Genomic DNA, 23,137 nt, shown 5'->3' with positions numbered 1-23,137 from the left:
GGTCGTCTGTATTCACGAATGTAGGAACTTCGTACACCCGTTACTTGTCGGAGAAGTGATTGGTGTGAACTTGCTGAATGGCTCCAAGTTTTTGGTTGCAAGGAAATTCCTGCATATGGTTTGGTCCCTTTTACAGTCGTCCGAGATGATATAAAGATTTCTTCCTCGTCGTCGTCTTCCACTCCTGTGGCTTCTCGGTCCTTAACCGCGGAGAGACCTCTTCCTTATCGGATTTTTGTTTGGACATGGCGACCCAATCCACGGCTTCTCCGATTCAGAATCCCCAAAACCCAGGTGATAGATTTTCTACTCGCGATCCCTACTCTCTCTCTACTCTCCCTCCTTTTCCTCCAATTTCTTCCCTTGTAGCTTAAAGTTTCAATTTTTGATGTCTTAGGGAATGACCGATTACTATTTCCTGCTGTCGTTCTTGGATCTTTTATGCTTTTTTTTTTTTTGTAATTATGAATTGGGTTTGCTTTATCCCCGATCGGATGCTAATGTGTTTGGTGTTTTCAGCTCATATTGTAGTTTAATGGGCGCAAAAGGGGTTAAAATGTTAGATCTAGAAACGGGAATTAAGCTTGGAATTGATTCAAAATTTTAAATTTTGGTTTCAATTTGGCTACATGATTCCTTTTTGTTTCATTACGTTTAGTTAGTTCAGCTCAGTTCTGGTATGTTTGGTTGATGAATTGGAAAAGCTTATGTCAATACAGTAGATGAGGTTAGGGTTTGGGAGAGTCACAAATTAACTGTATAAATAATAAATCATAATGGCAAGTTTTAAGTGGAAATGGAATGGCAATTCTGTTGCACAGGGTGGCCCATCGGTTCCGTCCACTTAGCAAACTCTACTGACTAAGATTGGTTCTCGTGGCATCCTTGTGTTAAAGTAAAATTGCTGATTTCTTTGTTTAGATTAGTGACTGTGAGTTGCAACTTGTTGTCTAAGACAAAGTGGGTGGCAATTAAGTCGTTTTTCCTACTTTTTCTCCTTTAATTTTTAGACAACTTATTATATTTTAATCTTTTCATTGCTCCTGTGAATTCAAATAAGCAGAGGGGGATAAAAGGGATGTAGATATGAAGGCTGTCAGTGAATCATCAGAAAAACCAGTTTTTGCAAACCCAGAACCAATGAGGGAGGACCAAATACAAAATGCTGTCAAGTTTCTATCACATCCAAAAGTAAGGGGTTCCCCAATCATTCACAGGCGTTCTTTTCTTGAAAATAAGGGTCTGACTAAGGAGGAAATTGATGAAGCCTTTCGCCGTGTACCTGTAAGACTCTTTCACCATTTCTTGCTGAATCTAATTTTAGCTTTAAGTTCTTTTCTAAAACATCCAGAGCTAATATGTGCGATAAATTTTCATCTCAGGATCCACCATCAAATGTCACAAGTGTTGAGGCTGCTGTGAAAAGTCAGGGTAAGTGGTGTTTAAACTTAAGGAATGGAACAACACATAATCATAAATATTGACAAAAACTAGAAAGTACAACATCAAAGGAAGATCTTCAGAATTGCCGGATAATACTCTTATAATGAGAATACTGAGAATTATAAAGATAAGACAGATTTCTTGTAATGTTGATTTCAACAAAAGATTTCTAAATGTTGTTTTGCTCTGATTGCTATCAGCTTCACAGCCAAAACAATCTATCAGCACGCAGCCTCAAACCTCTGTACATGCACCACAACCTGCTGGTGCTCCTTCTAGTGGTGTCCCTATGATTCCAAGGACACTGATGTCAAAGCTTCATTGGTACCATGCACTTCTTGCCATTGGAGTGCTTTCTGCTTCTGGAGCTGGTACTGCAGTTCTTTTCAAGGTAACTTCGGTGTTTTCTTCACTCTTTGCCTACTTTGCAGTATACAGAATTGCAGGTCAACTAATGATTTGTTGTGTTTTCTGAGTTATGTTGGAAATCACTCACTCAGACTCGGACATGTTTGCCTGTCTGCTCTACAGAATATATTTGTTCCTAGGGTGAAAGCTTGGATCCGTAAGACTGTAGCAGAAGGAAAGAAATCTGAGGAGGAGGCTAAACCTAGTTTCAGGTTCAATGAAGAAGCAGCTGAAGCTGCTAAAGCAGCTGCCTCAGCTGCAGCTGTGGTTGCTAAAGCAAGTCAGGAGTTGCTTAGCACAAAACATGAAGGTCTGAGCCATAAAATTCGTCCTTCCAATTAATAGTTCTACTTTTATCATTTGAACTTAACCATACTGAAAGAATTTCCACCTTGTCATTGTTAGAAAGGAAGTACTTCGAGGCTTTCATGGGAGCCCTAGATGTCCAAGTGAAGGAGATGAAATCCATGAGTGACGCCATAAGAAAGTTGGAAAGTAGAAGAGAGGATAGTTTCTCTCAGAACAACTTGATAGAAGAGCACGTCCAGTCTACAGCAAGGAATGGTTAGTCATCAAATATTGTCTATCTCTTCTGAAATGACACTTATCTTAAGTGCTGTTACCTTTATCTTTATGAAGGTTATATTTTTAAACTTGGTCACACTACAATGTAATGATCTTAAATCTTAATGTGATTATAGGACAGTCTTACAGTTCTCCATTTAAGTTAACCTTTTCAAATGGAAACTATGGATCATTGTTTAATTGACACGACCAGAAAAACTCAAAAAAGTATTAGGTAACTTTTAGCCGGTGCATCCCATGATTATTTATATGAACTATAGGTGAGGCCGAGTATCTCTTATTATTGGACTAGTCAACAACTACAAGCATCGGTCTTGCCATCGAGATGAGTTGCAAGATCTCTGCTCTCCATAGATTTAGATCCTTTGTTAGGACTTATCATTTTAATTCTGTATTACCTATGCTGAGTTTGAAGAATCTGATATGGTTTACAGCAGTTAGATCTTATGCCCCTATCATTACGATTCTGTATCACCTATGCTGAGGTAGAAGCTAATATGGCCTATCGTGCCTGAAACTGTTTTCATCACAACACCATTGCAATATCTTGCTTGCGAATTATGTGCTGGCATATATAGACCAGCATTGACATAGCCTTCCATGTGCTTAACTTGGCATCACAGAATATGGCTGCGAAGAAGCTGAGAAACAGTGACCCTACTTGGTGGCTTATATGGAATTCCATGCTTTTGACCTGGAAACACACTATAATATGACAGCAAATGCAGAGAATAGCAATTCAACTAGAAGGAACCTATGCTAATTAATTATAATGGCTGCAAGAGTCTCTCTCCCTGTAATCTGAAAATTGACTTCTTATTAGCTATCCTAGTGTCTCGGATTCAGTTGTCTAAGCTGTCACCTTTGCCTGATCTTCTGGACTTTATTGCCACTGTTAGTACATTTGAATTTTGTTCAATAATTGTCAGTGAAATCCTTATCAAATGTCACCTAATTACACATTATGTGGATGATGTACTTATAAGTTATAACATTTTTATAGCTAGTACAAACAGATTCCTCCTGCTAACTTCCCTAATGTTTGTTTTATGTAATGTTCAGGCCCAGTCAGCAACCCATGGAACAATTCTCGAGTAAGTGAATTAGATGTCTCTTTCTGGTTTACAAGTTAAATTTCCATTGGTAGTTGTATATCTGAGTCAATTATTGTATGATTGTATCTAAAGTTTTCAACTTCAGTTTTTAGTGGGTTACTCACTTATTTATATTTTCTAGCTAGCTAATATGGATGAATAGCTTGCCGAATACTGACTTCATCTCAGGCTGTCTTTGAATTGTTGACTTCTTTTCTTCTCTTTTTATTTGCAAGTTTAACCTTTTTATTCTGTAGTCTCCTTCTCACTTTCCATTCATGTGAATAGTATAAACAGTAATGCCTTTATTGCAGCACTTTGATATTCTCTGTATTATGTCGAATTGTCGACTTAAACTTAATCGGGCAATTACTTGAGATAGGTGAATGGGGAACCAGCCTATGCTTTACTCGACATATATGATGTGTGTGCTTAAGCATATGCTTTACATGATTTGAAATCATCCAGCTTGTCGAGTAGCCTATAGCACAGCTCGGTTACATGATTTACTGGATCTTTAAGTTATCTATAGAATATTTTAGCATTCCACTGGGCATACATAGTGGAACACTTTCAAGCTAGGTTTAGTTTTTAAATAAGCATAAGCTGCTAGGGTCAACAACTAATTAGGAACTAAAATTACCTTGTCGTTTTATGTGCAGGTAATGTCTACAGGACAAACAGGGGAGAAACCTCCTGGGATGAAGGTATATTGCTAATATTCTGATTCTCAGCATACGATCCTTCTTGAACCACTTTAATTGCTTCTTATCCTTCTCCTTCAAGTCCTTTTGCATGACCCAAACTATATTTACTGTTTTACATCTAATGTGGAATATCTGCGCTTTAGCTAATTTGACACTACGGATTGTAATTATTGATATCTGACTTCTTTGCTATAGATACAGCCATGGGAAGTGGCTCAGCAGATGCAGAAAAGGCCTACCTATGCTACCCAATCACAGTCAAGTGATGAAAATTTGACTTCTGAAGCTCAAGATAGTTATGGTGCTTTATCTCAGAATTCAGAACCTTGGTGGAGAAAGAAGGTGGTGAAGATCAATGAAACAGAACCTCGAGTGGAGGAGCCACGGCAATTTCCCTATACTACTATAACCAATGAGAGACCCATCCAGAGAGGATGGGTTCCTCCTCAATCACCGCCCATTGCTATGCCAGAAGCTGCAACTGCCATTCGTCACCAAAAAGCATCTATCCATAAGCAGCAATCTGGGGATGTAAGGTCAGTAGCGAGCTCCGATGATGGAGAGACTGGAATGCAAAAAGCATCAGACTCTGTTGTCAATGAGGTGGAAGTCTCTGCTAGCACTGTCATGGATAGAAGTTACAGTGAGATCCAAGAAGAAAGATCTGATGCCATTGAAGTAAATTGAGATCTCCCATATGTGTTAGCAATATTATAAAACTTTCACTATCCAACCATGCTTGGTAGTAAAATAGCAAAGACAAGTGCTTACACCAGATCTCATTTTCTTCTTTTTCTGCTATGTAATTTTATAATATATACTACAACTTTGGATATCATATGAGAAAATAATGAAGAAAAGATTGGCATATAACTCGGGGTCAATGTTATATGTGTATTAGCCTAAGAAAATTGTTATATGACCTTTCTTTATGATTTTTTTTTTGGGATCTCTTAACTTGAAGTTTGTGCATGACCAACAACATGAGCAAGGCCTGCCTTGGATTACTTGTTTGAGGACATTTGCAGACTAGAGTGGAAGAGATTCTTTCATCTTATTCTTGACAATAAACAAACTACCAGAGGAGTTATTCAGAAAATTGAAGAAAAAGAGGGCAGCATCTTTAACTAGACCATAGAATGTTTGACATACCTGCTACTTCTTTCTTCTTAGTCTTTTTACCAACTCTTTTTACCCCCCTTTCGACATATAAAAACTAAAACTTCACCATTTGACATTTGTTATAGAGAGTGGCACAACTTTGAGGTTTGAATGAGCTTAATAACTTGATTGATAGGATAAGGTAGAGAACTTCCTACTGCAATGTGGCACTAGCATACAGGTTGCTTTTTGCCACCCTCCACTTTGAGATAATTTTGATCTTTGTACTCCACTTACAACAACTTTGGTCGGTTAAAGCTTCAGATAAGATCATATACAACTATGATCAACCATACACCTTATATAATTCTTTTCAAAAGATGTGGTTGACTGGAATCATTTCAAAGGTTTCCCCTCAATTGCTGCTGTCACTTGTCATATTGGTTATCAACAAATTTAGGCAGTTCTTGGAATTAATGTTGATTTATTTTAAATTGACATGTCTACCAACACTTTGATTATTCATTCTAGATTACAAATAAATTATATATATATATATATATAAAAATAGGGCTATCAACACAGTGCTATTGCAAATATCTTGTATGTGATTTTTAATCAATGCATATTTTGTTATAATAAAATATACACTATCAAGACTGTCTATGAAGAATTTAAAGAAGAAATAAATCGTTAGAATGCAACTAGTTGAAGTGGATTAAATACCCTTACACATGATGGTAACATCTACTCGTTTAGGGTTATGCAATGAACTTGTGATCAAGTGGGTATTTATTAATGCAGACGAATTGCATTGATTTTGAGACCATTGGGATTTTTTAAGCAGCTAAGCCCACCAATATTTGAAAAATCTCACATACATACCATAAATACTTGTACATCTTATCTTGGTGCCCATTTGATCTAATAAATTTACTTCTAAATTTATCACTCGCTTGAAAAGAAGTTTAAAAAAAAAACTAGATTTATTTACATTTTGAACCCTATATTTTAAAAAGTTATAACAGAATGTTCCAAGCTAACTGCGTTTTTATCATCTACCCCCATCGATATTTGACGATTTGTAAGGCAAATCTTGCTCATAAACACCTAAATCTAATTATATAATATGCAAGGTGTTTATTGTAAAAATAGTCAAGTACTCGTGCTCCTCGTTGGACTCTAGTATCACATCAACTTGAAATGCATGTGAAAAATGATATCATGCCTATTCACCCAATTAGAGCGTTGTTAACCAAACTAGGCGTCCTTAAAAAACTTATTTATTTAAATAGTTTATTCTTCACACTTAATATCATTTTCTCATAAGCTCGGCAAAATGATATTAAACTTGTTTTTGAGATTTAGTATTTCTAAGAAGCTAAAGGAATTAGTATTTTTTTTTTAATCAGACTCATAAAATGACAACTATTTCGATGAATGAGTTTGTAAAGAGGCCCATTTTGATCAAATTGCACTATGTGTTCCAACTCACTCATAGTTGCAAATGTTTATATCATTATAGTTCTGGCAATTTATGACATCATACCCCACTTATCCTATTGGAAATAGTAAATATTGGAGCATAATTGGGCATAAGAGCTCTCCACTTCCATCCATGTGCCTCCTGGATTCCCCTTCGTCTTATCCCTCGCCTTCTTAAAGCCCCTCGCATTTCGTAGAACTACTTGAGTAAGTCTCTATCGATCTATCTCACTCGCTGTGTCTGTTCACAATCTAGTAGAGGAGAGGAGGAAGAAGAAGTGGGGGAGATGGCACTGAGAACTGCAGTTCCGGGAGAGATTGGTAGAGGCGTCTCCTTTTTGGATTCCAGGAGAGGGACCTGGACCTTCCGCCAGCCTAAAGGTGGGATTTTTATGGGGTTTTGGACTTAAACATCGAGTTTTTTAATCCGTTTTTTATGCCCTTTTTCATTTTTTTTAGAGTAGGGGATTACGTGAAAAGGATACAGCTTTATTGACCCGCTGTTTGATTACTTTTGGGGGGTGATTTCTCTAGGTGTCTCTTTGTCGGCTGTCATTTTTAGCTTAAATTTACCTTCTTTTGTAGTTATAATATAATTGCTCTTGGATTGATATCTAGTTCATCAAGTTTTTTTTCTTAGATGAAAATTAGTCTTTTTAACAGAGTGGGAGAAAGGAGGTCTAGAATTTGTAAATCCTCTGGTCTACTTTTTGAGTGTTTCTGCGTGTATAATAAGAATTCTTATAAAGCTGTATTACTCCCATCTTTTTAACAGAAATTTGGGGTTCTAGTGCACTTTTATGTTGGCCATGGTTATAAACATGTATAGCCCTTATTTCCGGTAATATTGACATTAATATTTCTATTAATCTGTTCTCTTGCCAGTGGATTTTCCATTGAAGAGGAGGGAGAAGAAAGCAATCTCATTAAGGAGAGCATGTTGCTTGATGCAGCAGGCGCCTCCGCCGGCCTGGCCAGGTCGAGCTGTGGTGGAAGAAGGACGGAAGTCGTGGGATGGCCCCAAACCTATCTCGATTGTAGGTTCTACTGGATCAATTGGAACTCAGGTATGGAGTTTTAAAGATCACAGGAAGAAACAACTTGGTTAATATGTATCTGAAAAGACATTATATGTGAAAGTGGATCTATTTGGCAACAAATATTGTGGGAAGTCCAATTTCTTGATATAGAATACTTTGATGGCTTTTATTAGACTGGAAGTGCTACATAAACTGAAAGCAGGAGACATGTTCTGTGGTTGGTAGTAGCAGCAAAATGTTGTTTATTTGATACCTAGGTGATGGTGGCAGGAGGATAGCACTGTTTTATGAGAAATATCCATGTAAGGTGGCAGCAGCAGTGGTGCTGCATAATTTTCAAGAACAAGGAATAATTTGAAAATCAGTGAAATAAATCATTGACTTCCAAAAATTCTAAAAGACTAAAACTATCTGCTTTTTTAATATGAAAAAGATGTTTTGGGTTGTCAATAGAAGTTCATATCATTTTCATTGAGCTGAAACTGGAATCATATTATTAATCCAATTTATTTTGAGAAATAAGTAAATAGTATCTTATTTCTTTTCCTATTTGTGCAAATTTTATTGCAGACTTTGGACATAGTTGCTGAGAATCCAGATAAGTTCACAGTTGTTGCACTTGCTGCTGGCTCTAATGTGACACTTTTAGCTGATCAGGTGTGCATAAATTTCTTACATTGATTGGCCGAAGCTAGTGAGGGTTATCTAGTTCTTCAATCTTGTTAACTAGAGCTGAATGCTACATTTGCTGAGCAGGTAAAAAGATTCAAGCCTAGGTTGGTTGGCGTAAGAAATGAGTCATTGCTCAGTGAACTCAAAGAAGCTTTAGCTGACTGTGAAGTTAAACCTGAAATTATTCCTGGGGAGGAAGGTGTTATAGAGGTCAGCCATTCTGCATCTTTCTTAATTGCTGGAGCATTTCCCATTAATGTCTATAACAAATTTAGAGTCGAATTGTCAGGTTGCTCGCCACCCAGATGCTGTCACAGTTGTTACAGGAATAGTAGGGTGTGCAGGATTAAAGGTAAAGAAGGAATCTTCTATGTAGCTATTAATGGAATACTGCCCATGCTCATATTGTATGGTAAATTGGTGGCTACATATTCATTTGATGATGGTCTCCTTTTCCTTTATAATCAGCCGACTGTTGCGGCAATTGAGGCAGGAAAGGACATTGCATTGGCAAATAAAGAGACTCTTATTGCAGGAGGTCCTTTTGTTCTTCCTCTTGCACACAAGCATAAAGTGAAGATTCTTCCTGCTGATTCTGAGCATTCTGCCATATTCCAGGTATTAGACTGATACTCTCTTGGAGTGCATCTCAATGTTTGTTTCTAGTTAATTGAAGGAAATTATCTTCATATGCTTATTTTATTCATTTGCCTCATGGTCACTTGATTAATGAATTATTTTGATTTTAGAGATGTTATTTTGTGTCTAGTGTATCCAAGGGTTGCCAGAGGGTGCACTTCGCCGCATAATTTTGACTGCATCTGGAGGAGCCTTCAGGTGTGATGTAATAGAATAGCAAGAATATATTTTTTGTTTCTTAGTTGTTCAAAGTTTAGTTTTGAGTTGATGACTAGATTGTAGGTACTAGTTGTAACATATTATGCAGCTATTAATTATTATCCTTCCTCCAGTGGCAGAATCTTGATAGTTGAAAATTTGGATTAGGTCCAATAATGATTTTTTGCTTAGTTATGTTTACTATATCTTCTCTGATGCTACCAATGATGCAACTTATTATTAGGTCCAATAATAAGTTGTCAAGAAGGATGTCTTCTCGGCAGGTTGAACAAAAAACTTGCAACTGAAACTTCTCTCATGCTCCTTACAGGGATTGGCCAGTTGAGAATTTGAAAGAAGTGAAAGTTGCTGACGCGTTGAAGCACCCAAACTGGAATATGGGAAAGAAGATCACTGTTGACTCTGCTACTCTATTTAACAAGGTATCTGTAATATGTTCTCAATAATCTTTTTCTTTTCTCCCTGTCTCTAGTTATTCAAGGCCTAAAGGTAAATCTTTCATTCTGCAGGGCCTAGAAGTTATTGAAGCACACTATCTCTTTGGTGCTGAATATGATAATATAGAGATTGTGATTCATCCACAGTCAATCATTCATTCCATGGTTGAGACACAGGTTAGTCTATAATTATCTCACTGATACCCTCTTTATCCCAGGTTTAGTAAACTTTAAGGTGCCTATGTTTGTTTCTTCTGGCACTTCTGAAAGATCAAAGAAGCTTGTCTATGTATAGTCTAATACTTTGTGTTGCTTTTGCAGGATTCATCTGTTTTGGCTCAGTTGGGATGGCCAGATATGCGATTACCAATCCTTTACACATTATCTTGGCCAGACAGAATTTACTGCTCTGAGGTTACATGGCCCCGACTTGATCTTTGCAAGTATGGAGTTCTTTCCTCTGATACATTGTCCTATTACTATCATAACATGAGCAAATTTACTGTTCAAGTTTGACTTTCAAATATAATATGCCGTAGGACATTATAACTTGATAGCTTTTCCCTTAACGCCTTGTCGATGGAAGATTAGGAACAGAGTTAAATGATTGTGATAATGGTTGTGTAATATGTTCTTTCTATTTTCTATTATATAGCTGCCAATTTTGCAGTGTGTTGCCTATGCATCTTATTGAACATCTTGAAAATCATGGTAGTAAGTCAAAATACTAAAACTATTCCTGATGATAAAGTTGAATCTCCTTGGTGTAGTTGGTTTTTGGTTTGAAGGAACAATAGGCAGGAAAGCGATATGTGCCTGTGAATGTGGATGGCTGTCATTGTGGGGGTGGAAAATAAATAGGGACCAGTGCGAGAGAGTAATGTGGAACAGAACATGAAATTGACAGGGAAGAGAAGGAAAATGCTGGCAATGTTCAAGTAAATTTTACGGGAGAAATTCTGATTTCAGACTCACATATCTGACCAACAACATATATTCTTCTATTTTCTAGGGTAGTTTCGTTTTGACATAGGTAATGAGGAGTGCTCAATGGGTTGCTCGGCTCCAATCTCAGAAACATACTGCACCTATTGGACAGGATTTACCTTGAAGCTTGTTCCATTATAAAAGCCAGTGGAGTCCTGTTGATTCATGACTTCTTGAATATATCTTTTCATTATCCAGAAATATTTGCCTTTTTCATCATATGATAAATTGTAGTATTGATGCTAGATATTGATAATTTAGATGATATCGTGCAGGAAACTAGAGTTTCTTTGATCTTATTTCTTATTCTCCCTTTGTTCAATGCTGTCTCCAAATGGCTGATGCAGGCTAGGTTCATTGACATTCAAAGCTCCTGATAATGTGAAGTACCCATCCATGGATCTTGCCTATGCAGCCGGGCGCGCTGGGGGCACCATGACAGGAGTTTTAAGTGCTGCTAATGAGAAGGCTGTTGAGTTGTTTATCGACGAGAAGTATGCATTTTTTTTTCCCTTCGATGATTTTGCATCATAAAAGTTTCAGCTGACAAAATTATCATTATCATTTTTTTTCCTTTCTCCTTTTATTGGCTAATATGAGTCTTCTTATGTGCACGTTGTGTGTGTGTGTGTGTGTATTATGAGCGAGGAAGTAACTTTCTTTCATATAAATGAGATGAATAAATTGTAAAATATCATCTGCTTTTGTTTTCCAGGATCAGCTACCTGGATATCTTCAAGGTCGTGGAGCTTACTTGTGATGCGCATAGGAAGGACCTAGTGGTCAGCCCTTCCCTTGAAGAGATCATACATTACGATCTATGGGCTCGAAAGTATGCTGCCAGTGCCAGTTTGCAACTATCATCTGGCCGCAGTCCAGTTCCAGTATAGAGATCTGGCTTATCAACTGAGACGACGCAGTCATATGGCCGTACAACGCCTATGGTTAGTCTGATTTATTTGCATCCCTTGGTGCAAAATATTTTCTGAAGCTGCGTAAAGCACACCACGACAAGTGGTGTACCAGTATGTATATCAACTTTTCAATTAATGTAATCTTTCAGCTAAAATATCAATGGCATGATATCAGATCAATAAAAATCTTGGAAAAAGCTCAAAATTTAGACCCTCTGTTTTCTACTTCCAGTCTGGTTATGCAGCACACAAGTTATAATCACTAAGTTCTGAATCTAAGTATAAAATATCAAATATGTGAAACGAGAGAATTAGTTTGATAATCTCTCTTCTAGAAATGAGCTACCAGACTCATTTTTGTTTGACTACAATCTTACTTCTTGCAAGATGACAATCTGCAAGTCTAATTGATAGCTTAAACGTATTATTCTTTGCATTTAGAAATCATTGCCTGGAATAAATGCTGCAGCTGTTTACACAACTAGCACTTGGATTTCACCCCTTCTCAAGCATTTAAGGTGAAAGGATCTAAAGAACTTTCATTTTCTTGGATGTTTCCATGCAGCTTTATATGCCCTCTTCTTTCAATAAAATTTAAGAACTCTACCTTAAATCACTGCTCTAATAAATTTTTGGGGGAAATCTTTTATCATCCTATTTATTGTTTGAAATTAAATGAAGAAAAAGAAAAACTTTATAAATAAATAAATAAATATTATCTATTTAATATGCCTACAAGAGGATGAAACTTGCAAAAGAGAAGATGAGAGTTTGAGACATAAGAAACAAAGACCAACATACTTTGGTGCATCATTAGGGAGAAATGGGATATTTTTAAATTGAATCCCAACTCCAACTTGCAGGCAAAATAAGAAGACAAGAAGGTCAAGTAGGAAATAAAATAAGAAAACTTATCTTTTGCATTACTTGGATTAGAGGGCATCTCTAAAAATTGTCTCAACAGTTGGTATGATGTAAGAAATTTGGAAAGCAAATAAAACACTATCTTATTTGCAGGCTGACTTAGTTATTATTTCTCATTAATGATCAGTTCCTTGTCCCCAGCCATTTCCAAACAACTTAGCCTTACCTCCATCATGATCTTCAAACAAAATTTATTTCACCCTCCAAGCAAATCTATGGAGGGTAGCTGTTAGCTTCCTCTTTCACAATAAATAAAAAACTGAAAAAATTAAAAATAATCCAAAAGAAATGTAGTTTTCAGCATTATCTTAATCTGAAAAATTAAGATAATTTTACTTACTAATCAAATTGAAAACTATATTAATAATATATTGATAAAAGAATTTTAAATAATTTTATAATTTTAAGATTGATAAATTATCGGTTACTCTCTCTAGAAGCTTAAGCTGAACATAGCAAGCAAGTCAACAAATCATTTTTTTTAATGAAAAGATTGATAATATTACCAAAATAGGAAAGGGGCAAAACTAAATATAGTCAACAAATAGCTTTGAACATGAAGAAGAACTTGCATTGCAATATTATGCTTTACAAATTAACAAGCAACAATTTTATAAAGAAGAAATAGAAAAATTCTAATCTTTATACAATTTTTTTTTCTCTTTTAAAATTAACATTTGCATATGCCTAATTAAAATATTGGAAAATTAAAAAAAAAAAGGGAATATTCTCTAATAGGGGTGTTGTGACCCACTGAACCCGTTCACACCGGCGAAGAACCCGACCAGATCTTGCCGATACGGTAAGAATGACCGCCTCCCACCCTGACGCTGTCCTCCTCCCACCTTACTGTAGTAAAGCCGGTGGGCGGTGACCATATCCATCTCCGTCGTCCCCTTCTTCCCCTTCTTCGCCCCCTTCGTGTCGGCCGTAGCGGTAGGGTTACGATTTGGGCTCTTTTCCTTCTCCTGTGAATGCGATCCTAAGAAGGCGAACTTCTCCTTCCCATCACTATGGCTTCTCCCAACCATGAGGTCACGAATCCGCCACCGGCGTGATGACCCCGTGGAGGCGCTCTTCTGGCAGCGTTCTGGCGCTTGCGCCGCCGGCCGCGGCGACCAGTCGCAATGCTCCGCCGGCCGCGGCGACCAGACGCAGTGCTCCGCCGCCGCAGCCAGCTCGTCGGCCTCCGATGAGGTCGAGGAGATCGAGCCGGATCTGGTGGTACTCGTCGAGTCGTTTGCGAGGAGGTCGCGGTTGAAGACGGGGTAGACGGGGAACATCCAGCCGCCGGCGGCGGTGATGGATGGATCGCCGTCCGGTTCCCTCGCCACGATTGCGAATTCGAAGTCGTCGTCGTCGCCGTCGACGACAGCCTCCTCCTCTTCCGGATGGACGGCCGAGATGAAGCGATCGCGATCGATCACGTCGTCCGAGGTGGGGCTTCCGAAGCTTGGGCAGTTCATAAGGTATGGCTTCTCTCCGTGTTCTTCCATGGATCTTTTCGATTCCTCTTCCTCTCCTCTCTTCCCTATTCTTGGATTAGATTGTAGAGAAATCTTCGTGTTGCTTATATAAGAATATTCCATCTAGGGAGATACATATATATAGATGAACTGCGACGCTGCTGTTGACGTTGACGTATTCACTGGCGTTGAGTTTTCTTAGCAACTTCGCGTTTACCAAGCTCGATTAGCACGTGGAAAAGATCTTCTCGAAGGTCAGATTTAACAAGTCTTTTAGGAGTTTCTTGGAGAGGACACTACTAAAGCCAAACTAATATACTATTCAACCTACCATCCAGATGCCCAAAATGGATGGTTTCGGTTTCACCGAAGTTGACATCCATGCGTTATTGAAGTTAGATTAGAACCCATAATCCAATAAGGCCTATTGAAATCGTAAGTGTTAATGTCCAATATTTATAGGTTTTATTTTAATGCAGTAGATTGACATCCAGAATACTATAGAAGCAATGCATATCTTAAATTACATGAGATATCTATTAGTTCATTGCATATGGCTGAGAAGATTATTTATTGAGTTGTCATTTTGGATGCTATCTGGTTGTAGATAAGATAATATCAATTTAGGTGCATTTATTGGGTTATCAATACATCGGTTCAGGTTGAGTTACTTGATCATTGACTATTTGCCCATTTTAGTTGTTGGGAGGTGGTTGGTGAAATTATTTAGGCTGTACATATTCTATAGGGACCACAGATTACATTAGTTGGTAGAAGATTGCTTGGAATATGTCTAGAAACAGTCATGCTTTGACATAACTTGTACAGCCTCGCGAGTCAGCAAACCCCAGAACAACTTCTTTGCAAATTAGATCATTGCCTTCAAAATCAATTAGGTATATGATGATGAAGCCTTCTTAGTGGGAAATTTAAGATTTTAATTTCAAGAATACCTCCTCAGCCATTCTACTAGATGGAAATTTGCATGGTGGTCCAGAGTTGTTTTTATTAGAGTTATGGAGACAAGCTATGTTAATGAGATTAGATGCCTAGAGTTGAGCTTAAAGGCAATAATCCATGTGTTTATGCAGAGATATTTTTTGGGTATCTACACATACATATATGAGGATATTACAATTTAATTAAAGTTCAGGAGTAAAGGTCACAAGTTTAACATTTAAGCTCCTACATTTTTTTCTGAATTTTTAAAAAACTTCTCAAAACATTGTCTGTAAGCCTTTCAAGTTTGCTGGATAATATTGAATTGTTTAGTGCTTGAATTTACTCTTTTAACTGGAACTAGAGTTGATGTAACTTCTTCAGTTTAGGACATATTTGTATTGTAGTTTGACTTACACTCACATAGATATAAGAAAGAGTGTTAAGTTTTTAAATCCATGCTGTTTAAAACAAAACAGAGTTGGGACAAGGATAAGTTCATAGATAATGAAAATTATATGCCATTTGATATTCTATATTTCAGTGGATACTAAATTATTTTTAAAATTCAAAATCAATTGGCATCCACAGTTTCTCACCCAAATCTCCTAATCAACATTTGAATGAATCAATGGGACAGTAGGCATACCATTTTATAGGATAACTTTTACTACTAGGATATTGGCCTGCTTGTTGCTAAGATTGCGTGGGCATGCGACTGTTTATTTTTTTACTATGAGGAAGGCAAAAATCCGATACAAATAAATCTACTAAAAAAACCTGAGTAAAACCCCACTCAAAATCTATGCCTAAATCCCTTGTGTACCCTCTCAGTAATCCTCAAATCCAGTGAAAAAGAAAACTTGTGTAAGAGCAAAATCACCTAGTTTCATCTCGTAATCCCTCAGCTTCCGGACACAGTATGCAGAACTACTGCGTGCTTCTTAGCTAGCACAACACCTCTCTCTCTTAATTCTCTCAAAGTAGACCTGCTATTGCCTGATCATGATAGGACTTTTATTTTAAGTATCTTTCACCTCTAAGTCATATTGTATTAGGAGATAAACACAATAGTACTCCACCTCCAAATAATTTTTGTTTCATCTATAGCAACGCATACAAGTAGGAAACCTTTTTCCTAATCCTATTAGGATTCAAACATCAATTTACACAACACTTGCATTGCTAAAGGAAGCAGCCTTCTTTCAAACTTCAGACCCACAAGAGAGGTTTTGGTGTATCCAGATCTTATGTCAAGTAATAGGTGTCATAACATGATTTTATGTTTCTCTGAGAAGTAAGAATAGAAACTGAAGCATGTTTCTTTTTGTTATGAGCTGATTGGCAGCTAGGCTTTGAAACTGAATCATTTATGATTTATGAGATGGATAGATTTTTTATACGTATATATTCTAGTTTTTTACTTAAAATAAAAATGACATCAAAGGCACAAGGTCCTTGCCAATGTGGGGCTTGCAGTGGGAGGATATAGGAAATGCCAACGATAATTGGGCAATCTTATACTAGAGGTAGAAGACGGGTCCCTTTCCAGTAAAAAAAAAAGAGAGAGGATATGCATATGATTTTACCGCTATGTGATCAATTTATGGTCCATTTTCACCATTAAATGATTCTAGAGATGGAGTTGCTTACTTTGTTGCTAGTCCCCATCTATGTTTTGCATTAAGTATCTCTCTCTGTATATGCATATATACAGAGAGAGATACATATATAGGAATGCTTTTGTTTGTATGGTAATTTCTGATGATGTATAACTTAGAAGTTACACCAATTCACAAAAGCAACATGGGGAGCACAATTAAAATGTTATCTATATTCAAAGACCTCTAGTGCTTGTTATCTTGGCTGAAATCATCTTGCATGTCATGATGTCTCACTCATCATGGTTTGTCATTATTGCATTATGCATGGCGCTAGGGCATGAAGTGTGTGATCTGGTCATGATCCTAAGGGGAAAAAATAATAACTTCATTCTATTGTCTTAATTCTGTCTTTCCTTATTCTCCTTCAGAGAGGAAAATATACAATGCCATGGCGATGATCGGCCCCGCAAGCTGAGGTGTTTCCTTTCGCTCAGACCTTGATAGAGAGAGTATGTTGACATGATCAAATCATTATTGGTGCTCCCTTTTATGATTTTAAGAAGAGAAAGATGGATTCAATGTTATAAAAGGTTTTAGAATCAAATCCAGTGAGCAGTTTCCACTATATCCCAGGGATTAGCGGCAAAGATTTTACATGTCCATGGTATGTCAACATGTCCGTATTTTTAATACACACTGAGCTTTTCTTTTGGTGTTAAAAGTGAACGTGTTAAGCACGATAGCACATTTGATAGGGAAGAGAGATATTTCATATTGAGTCTTTTGACAGACGTGATGAAATGTGATGGCCGGGCCACAGAAGTGGACCGTGTGGACTATTGGTCAGCACAACACGTGCCGCAAAAAAAAAAATACTCACCTTCCTCTTAACCGTTGCCGTTGCCAATCATCGCTAGCCTTCGCCGCCGCCCAATCTCGCGTTGGGCGTTCTAGCCCAATGAAGAGGAAGAGATTGGGCAACGGCGATAGCAATGGCGACGGATAGTTCGATGATGATGAGCGACAAAACTATTATGAGGAGTGCCGTGTGGCACCCCTAGTGTGCCATGTGCCAGTATGCCACTGACACGGCAAGTGTTGACCAGCACCGCCATCTATGGAAATGGTAACCAATATCGTTAGATAAGCTTTTTCGTAAGTTTGGTAAGCAGTTGACTTGAAATCTTGTGCTGTTTGGGAATGACAGTTCTAATAACTAATGTCTAGCAAATGCAGGGTGAGGACGCCCACTTATGTCCTTAGTTCACTCATGGCCATGTTCAGATCTATTATGACAGCTCATTATCGTTAATTAATTATATTGTCTACTCGTTTTTGTTTCATAAAATAAAATAAAAAAAACCTGCCGTCAACTCATCCTCAACAATTCATCTTTAAAAGAAAGAAGAAGGAGCCAAACTTTGTTCTGTTTCATCACCTCTCTGTTTCTATCCATCTTAATCAAACTTCTCTCCCTCTCATTCTAAATTCTCACCTTTTCATTGGTATATGCCGATGGCGGAGGTGGCAGCGCTTGCAGGAGCAGGGTGGGTGGTATCTCCCATAGTTACTAAGCTACTCAACGAGGGATTTGCTTACCTCGACGACAAGGGCCTCTCCTGCCTCTGTGGCACTAGCATCACAGATAAGTTGGAGAATCTGGAGACAACCATCCTTCCACAATTCCAACTCGTGATCGAGGCTGCAGAGAAGAGCCAGCACAAGACTAAGCTAAAGCGATGGCTAAAGAAGCTCAAAGATGCTATGTACGAGGCTGAAGATGTGCTGGACTTGTACCAATATCAGCTTCTTGAGAAGAAGGTGCATCTCCTCTCTCATCCCATGCCTAAATTTTATATGAAATGCGTAGGCAATGTAAAGAAAGGGTTGTTGAAGATTGAGCTAAGAAAATGTTTGAATAAGTTAGAAAAGATTGTTGTTGAAGCTAAGACATTCCGTGAACTCTTGGGAATATCAATTAGAAACAATACAACCAATGATTTGAGCAATGGAGAAAGACCAAATGTGACCACCTCCCTACCTTCATTTCAAGTGTTTGGGCGAGACAAAGATCGTGACGACCTAATAGAAAAATATTTATTGGACACATATGAAGCTTGTCAACCTAAAACGAGCATTGCTAGAAGAAGCAGCTACTCAGACGTTGTTGCCATTGTTGGCATTGGAGGAGCAGGGAAGACTACTCTTGCACAACTCGTCTACGATGATCAAAGAGTTGTCAACCATTTTGAAATCAAAATGTGGGTTTGTGTATCACACAAGCTCGATGTCTCTAGGCACATGAAAGAGATGATAGAGTCTGCTACCAACAGAGAATGTCCTCAGTTCTCGAGTCTTGAAGCGCTACAAGTCACTCTTCGAAATCTAATAAAATCAAAGAAAGTATTACTTGTATTAGATGATGTTTGGTACGATGAATCAGTTATTGAGGCGGAAAGATGGAAGATGCTTGTTGATCCTCTCATTATTGATGGGAAGAGGGGAAGTAAAATCCTGGTGACTGCAAGAACAGAGAATATGCCAGAGGTCTTACGCCCTAAAAATATCATACAATTGAAGGATTTAGGGGAGTATGAGTTTATCTCACTTTTCATGCATCATGCTTTTGGTGTCACAAAATTAGATGATCAATATCTATTGGAAGATCTCAAGGAGATAGGGAAGGAGATTGTGCGAAAGCTGCATAGATCTCCTTTGGCGGCGAAATTAGTGGGCAGTCAATTGAGTAAGAGATTAGAAACCAACGTGTGGAAAGCTACTTTAGAGAAAGACAATTTGAATGACATTGCACAAGTTCTATTGTGGAGTTATCAATACCTAGATGCTCCCCTGCAACGTTGCTTCTCCTATTTTAGTATATTTCCTAAAGGCTATTTATTTGAAAGAGAAAAGATGGTTCACCTATGGATGGCTGAGGGATTCATCAGTTCCTCAAACAATTGTACAAGAATGGAGGACATAGGAAATGATTATTTTTTTGAGTTATTATCTAGTTCTTTTTTGCAACCAGCTGAGGGTTATTTTGGCAGCACTAAATATTATAATATGCATGACTTGTTTCATGACTTGGCAGAAAGGATTTCAAAAGAAGATTATCTCAGAATAGAAGATGATCGGGTAACAAAAATTCCCACAGGAATTCGTGGACTATATGTCTCAGGTGAAAGTGTGATAGAAGACAACATCAATTTCAATAAATTAAAAAACTTGCGTACCCTCATAGTTCATGATCCACTTAGCAATGGTGTCATTGATCATCTTACAGCTGCAATAACGAAGTTCAAGAAACTACGTGTTCTTCACCTATCATTGAGAAGAATCAAAAGATTACCCAAATTTGGAGGAAATTTAAAGCATCTGCGCTACTTGTATCTCTTTGGTAGTGATGATACACTTCAGTTGCCTATATAATTGGGTAAGCTTTACAATTTACAACTGCTCAGATGTCCTTTTGCTAATTTACCAAGAAGCCTGAAAAATCTTATCAATCTGCGGTATATCAATCAAGGCATAGGACTCCCATTTCCTCATATAGGGAGTTTAACTTCTCTCCAAGATTTATCCTATTTTGGTGTGCAGAAGGAGGAGGGGTATGATATAGGTCAGCTAAAGAACCTAAACGAGCTCCGAGGATCGCTAAGCATTTCCAATCTGGAGAATATTGAAGGAAGGGACGAGGCCATTCAAGCCAATCTAAATGATAAAAAATATCTCGAGAGTTTATGCTTGGAGTGGGAGAATGACAATGAGAGGGATTGTAGGCCGACGGATTTGGATATGCAGGTGCTGGAGGGCCTCCGACCACATCGTAATCTAATAAATTTGTCTGTCAGAGGTTACAAGTCTCCTACGTATCCCAACTGGTTGCTACGAAGGGGATGCATAGAGAGGCTGAGGTCTCTCAAGCTTGATTGCTGCACTTCCTTGAAAGATCTTCCACCCATGAGCAAATTGTTTCTTCGTTGCGAGGAACTGGAAATTTGTGATCTCCCCAACCTCAGGACGCTTCCTTTACTTCCTGAGCGTCTTAAGAGACTGGTGATAAGTAAATGTCAGTTACTTGTGTTTGTCTCCGAGGAAGAGCTAAGGAAGAGTGTCGACAAAAAGAAATCTATAATGACCATTGTACGAAGTTGTCGACTCAACGGAAGACTGGAAATCATGGGAGACATGGAGGATTTCATAAGAACAGAACTAGCAAATGATTGTTTGGAAGTCAAAAGATTGATGGAATCTGAGAAGCTCGATGCAATGGAAGATTTTCAGACACTTGCAGTCGCCTTGCAGAGTTCCGACGAATTGCCAACGCAAATGGAAATGGATCATCTTTGGAAGGCCTACTGCTGTTGTCAAGAACAGAGAGTAGAAGCTATCTTTGGGAGGCGTGAGAAGAGCGAATTGATCTTGCCCTCATCCCTTCAAAATTTGGAGATAGGGTACTGCAATATCACAGATGGGGCACTCTCTCGGTCCCTAGGAACTCTGGCTTCTCTCAAATCCTTGGACTTATTTTGCATCAGGACAATAACAACCCTTCCATCCGAGGAGATCCTTCATCATTTGACGGCATTAACTGATCTACTAATTAACGAATGCCATTGGCTTAAATCGCTGGGAGGTTTACATGCCCTTCTGTCCTTGGAAAGTCTCGTGATCTCCTCTTGCCCCTGCTTGGAGTTGGAGACAAGGACGCCAGGTGAAGGTGGTGGTAGGCGCATCTTTCCACCTTCGCTCAAAACCCTCTCTATCTACGAATGCATGAGCATGAGCTACATCGTCGCCGGAGATCTACCCAAACTCGTCAGCCTTAGCCTGCAAAACTGTCGATCCCTAGCATCTCTTTCACTGTCTTGCTTGAGTGCACTCACGACGTTGGAGATCAGAAATTGCCCAGAGCTTTCTAAACTGGAATGCTCCCAAGGCGCACTTGGCTCCTTGGAGAAGATAACAATTCTAAAAGTCCCAAAGCTCGTGTCAATCTCTTCTCCTTCCTCCGAGGCCGTCGACTTGTCATCGTGCAAGGAGCTTGAAATCAGCAATTCCGCAACACTCGCAAGTAGTAGTAACTTCCTTCCCGGTTTAAGGAGCTTGAAATTGTCTTCTTCCTCCGAAGCATCCTTCCATGACGGTGCCTTCAAATCTCTCACCTCCCTCGAGACTCTGGTCTTGTGGGATTGCGAAGTCCAGTCTCTGCCAAGGAGCTTGAGGAGCCTTCCCTACCTTAAGACACTAGGGTTAGATCGCTGCCCACAAATCTCATCGCTGTCGTCGAATTTGCCAGAGTCGCTCGAAGAACTCTCTCTAACAAGCTGCCCCAGCATCTCGTCCTTATCCGATCTGCCAATGTCGCTCCGTATGCTAAATTTGGAATTTTGCCCTATCTCATCACTGCCGGATCTGCCAGACTCGCTCATGCGTATTGAAATAGCCGAATGCCCAGTCTTGGAGGAGCGATGTCGAAGACCTAACGGTGAGGATTGGCCCAAGATCGCCCGTATTCCTCAGAGATCCATCCATCCGGTGAGACATGGATAGATCCAAGAAGCACGTTTGAAGCTTCTCTTCTTCCTCCTCTACTGCTGCTGCTCTGCGACAGTGGTAATTAACTTTCCTGCCTACCACTTCCTCCTCCTTAATTTGTTATTTATTCCGAATCTAGTCCCTGTCCCTGTCCCTGTCCCTCTCTATATTGTTAGATAAGTTTCTTGATTAATTATTCATCCACAAGATCATACAAGTTACTTGATGTTAATTATGCTTAAAAATATGATTTGGTTCAGGATCTACTCGTGCTAGAAAACAATATATTCAAAGACCCTCTAGTGCTTGTTATCATGGTTTCTCATTATTCTATTATGCATGGCTTTAGGGCGTCAAGTGTGTGGTCTAGTCATGATCCTGTTGGGAAAGAAATAATTACCCTTATTCTGTTGTCCTAACTCTATTTTTCCTTATACCATGTCATGACGATGACCTACCCCACGAGCTGACAGGATCAAAACATTGTTGCTGCTCTTTCTTTTTATGTTTATATTTTATTTTATTTTTTTTTATGAAGAGAAAGATGGATTTGGTGTTATAAAAGATTTTAGAATCAAATCCAGTGAGCTGTTTCCATTGTATCCCAGGGATTAGCGGCGGCAAAGATCTTACCATGTCCATGGTATGTCGAAGTGTCCGTATTCTCCATTGGGCGTGTTTTGAGTCGTTCGACAGACGTGATGAAATACGTAACTGATGTTGTTAGATAAGCTGCTTCTCTTTTTTTAAAGGTAGATGAGCAGTTGACTTTGAAATCCTGTGCTGTTTGAGAACGACGGTTCTAATAACTGATGTCTAGCAAATGCAGGGTGAGGACGCACGCCCACATATGCCCTTAATTAATTCACTCATGGCAGCTCATTAATTGTACACGTCTATCGTTAATTAATTGTACACGTTTACTCATCCTC

At 38.5% G+C, this 23,137-nt stretch overlaps 3 protein-coding genes and 1 pseudogene across 4 annotated transcripts; 3 read left to right on the top strand and 1 right to left on the bottom strand.

The window, feature by feature from the left end:
• Positions 1 to 134: 134 nt before the first annotated feature.
• On the top strand, positions 135 to 5,110 carry LOC140768496 (peroxisomal membrane protein PEX14). Of its 2 annotated transcripts, none has more exons than XM_073108783.1 (9): positions 135 to 294; positions 1,064 to 1,284; positions 1,383 to 1,431; positions 1,644 to 1,834; positions 1,975 to 2,161; positions 2,257 to 2,415; positions 3,499 to 3,530; positions 4,193 to 4,237; positions 4,439 to 5,110. In XM_073108783.1, exons 1-9 carry the CDS (start codon positions 246 to 248, stop codon positions 4,922 to 4,924), a joined length of 1,419 nt encoding a protein of 472 aa, XP_072964884.1. In that variant the 5' UTR covers positions 135 to 245; the 3' UTR covers positions 4,925 to 5,110. The 2 variants fall into 2 exon arrangements, with proteins under 2 accessions (XP_072964884.1, XP_072964883.1); XM_073108782.1 differs by having other exon boundaries at positions 4,433 to 5,110.
• A 1,832-nt stretch (positions 5,111 to 6,942) lies between these two features.
• On the top strand, positions 6,943 to 11,956 carry LOC140769118 (1-deoxy-D-xylulose 5-phosphate reductoisomerase, chloroplastic). Its single transcript, XM_073109681.1, has 12 exons — positions 6,943 to 7,204; positions 7,709 to 7,890; positions 8,434 to 8,520; positions 8,620 to 8,745; positions 8,825 to 8,887; positions 9,004 to 9,153; positions 9,305 to 9,372; positions 9,704 to 9,815; positions 9,903 to 10,007; positions 10,152 to 10,273; positions 11,165 to 11,311; positions 11,533 to 11,956. The coding sequence occupies exons 1-12, from the start codon at positions 7,111 to 7,113 to the stop codon at positions 11,705 to 11,707; spliced, it is 1,431 nt and encodes a 476-aa protein (XP_072965782.1). The 5' UTR covers positions 6,943 to 7,110; the 3' UTR covers positions 11,708 to 11,956.
• A 1,239-nt stretch (positions 11,957 to 13,195) lies between these two features.
• LOC140769077 (uncharacterized) lies at positions 13,196 to 14,259 on the bottom strand. The gene has a single exon (XM_073109628.1). It carries the CDS (start codon positions 14,242 to 14,244, stop codon positions 13,387 to 13,389), a length of 858 nt encoding a protein of 285 aa, XP_072965729.1. The 5' UTR covers positions 14,245 to 14,259; the 3' UTR covers positions 13,196 to 13,386.
• LOC140768332 (putative disease resistance protein RGA4) lies at positions 14,256 to 22,480 on the top strand (annotated as a pseudogene).
• The last annotated feature ends 657 nt before the right edge of the window (positions 22,481 to 23,137 follow it).

This window comes from Typha angustifolia, chromosome 10 (assembly GCF_048772165.1).
Source record: "Typha angustifolia cultivar Huaian chromosome 10, ASM4877216v1, whole genome shotgun sequence".
NCBI classification, from domain to species: Eukaryota; Viridiplantae; Streptophyta; class Magnoliopsida; order Poales; family Typhaceae; genus Typha; species Typha angustifolia.
This window is presented reverse-complemented; position numbering and strand designations above follow the sequence as displayed.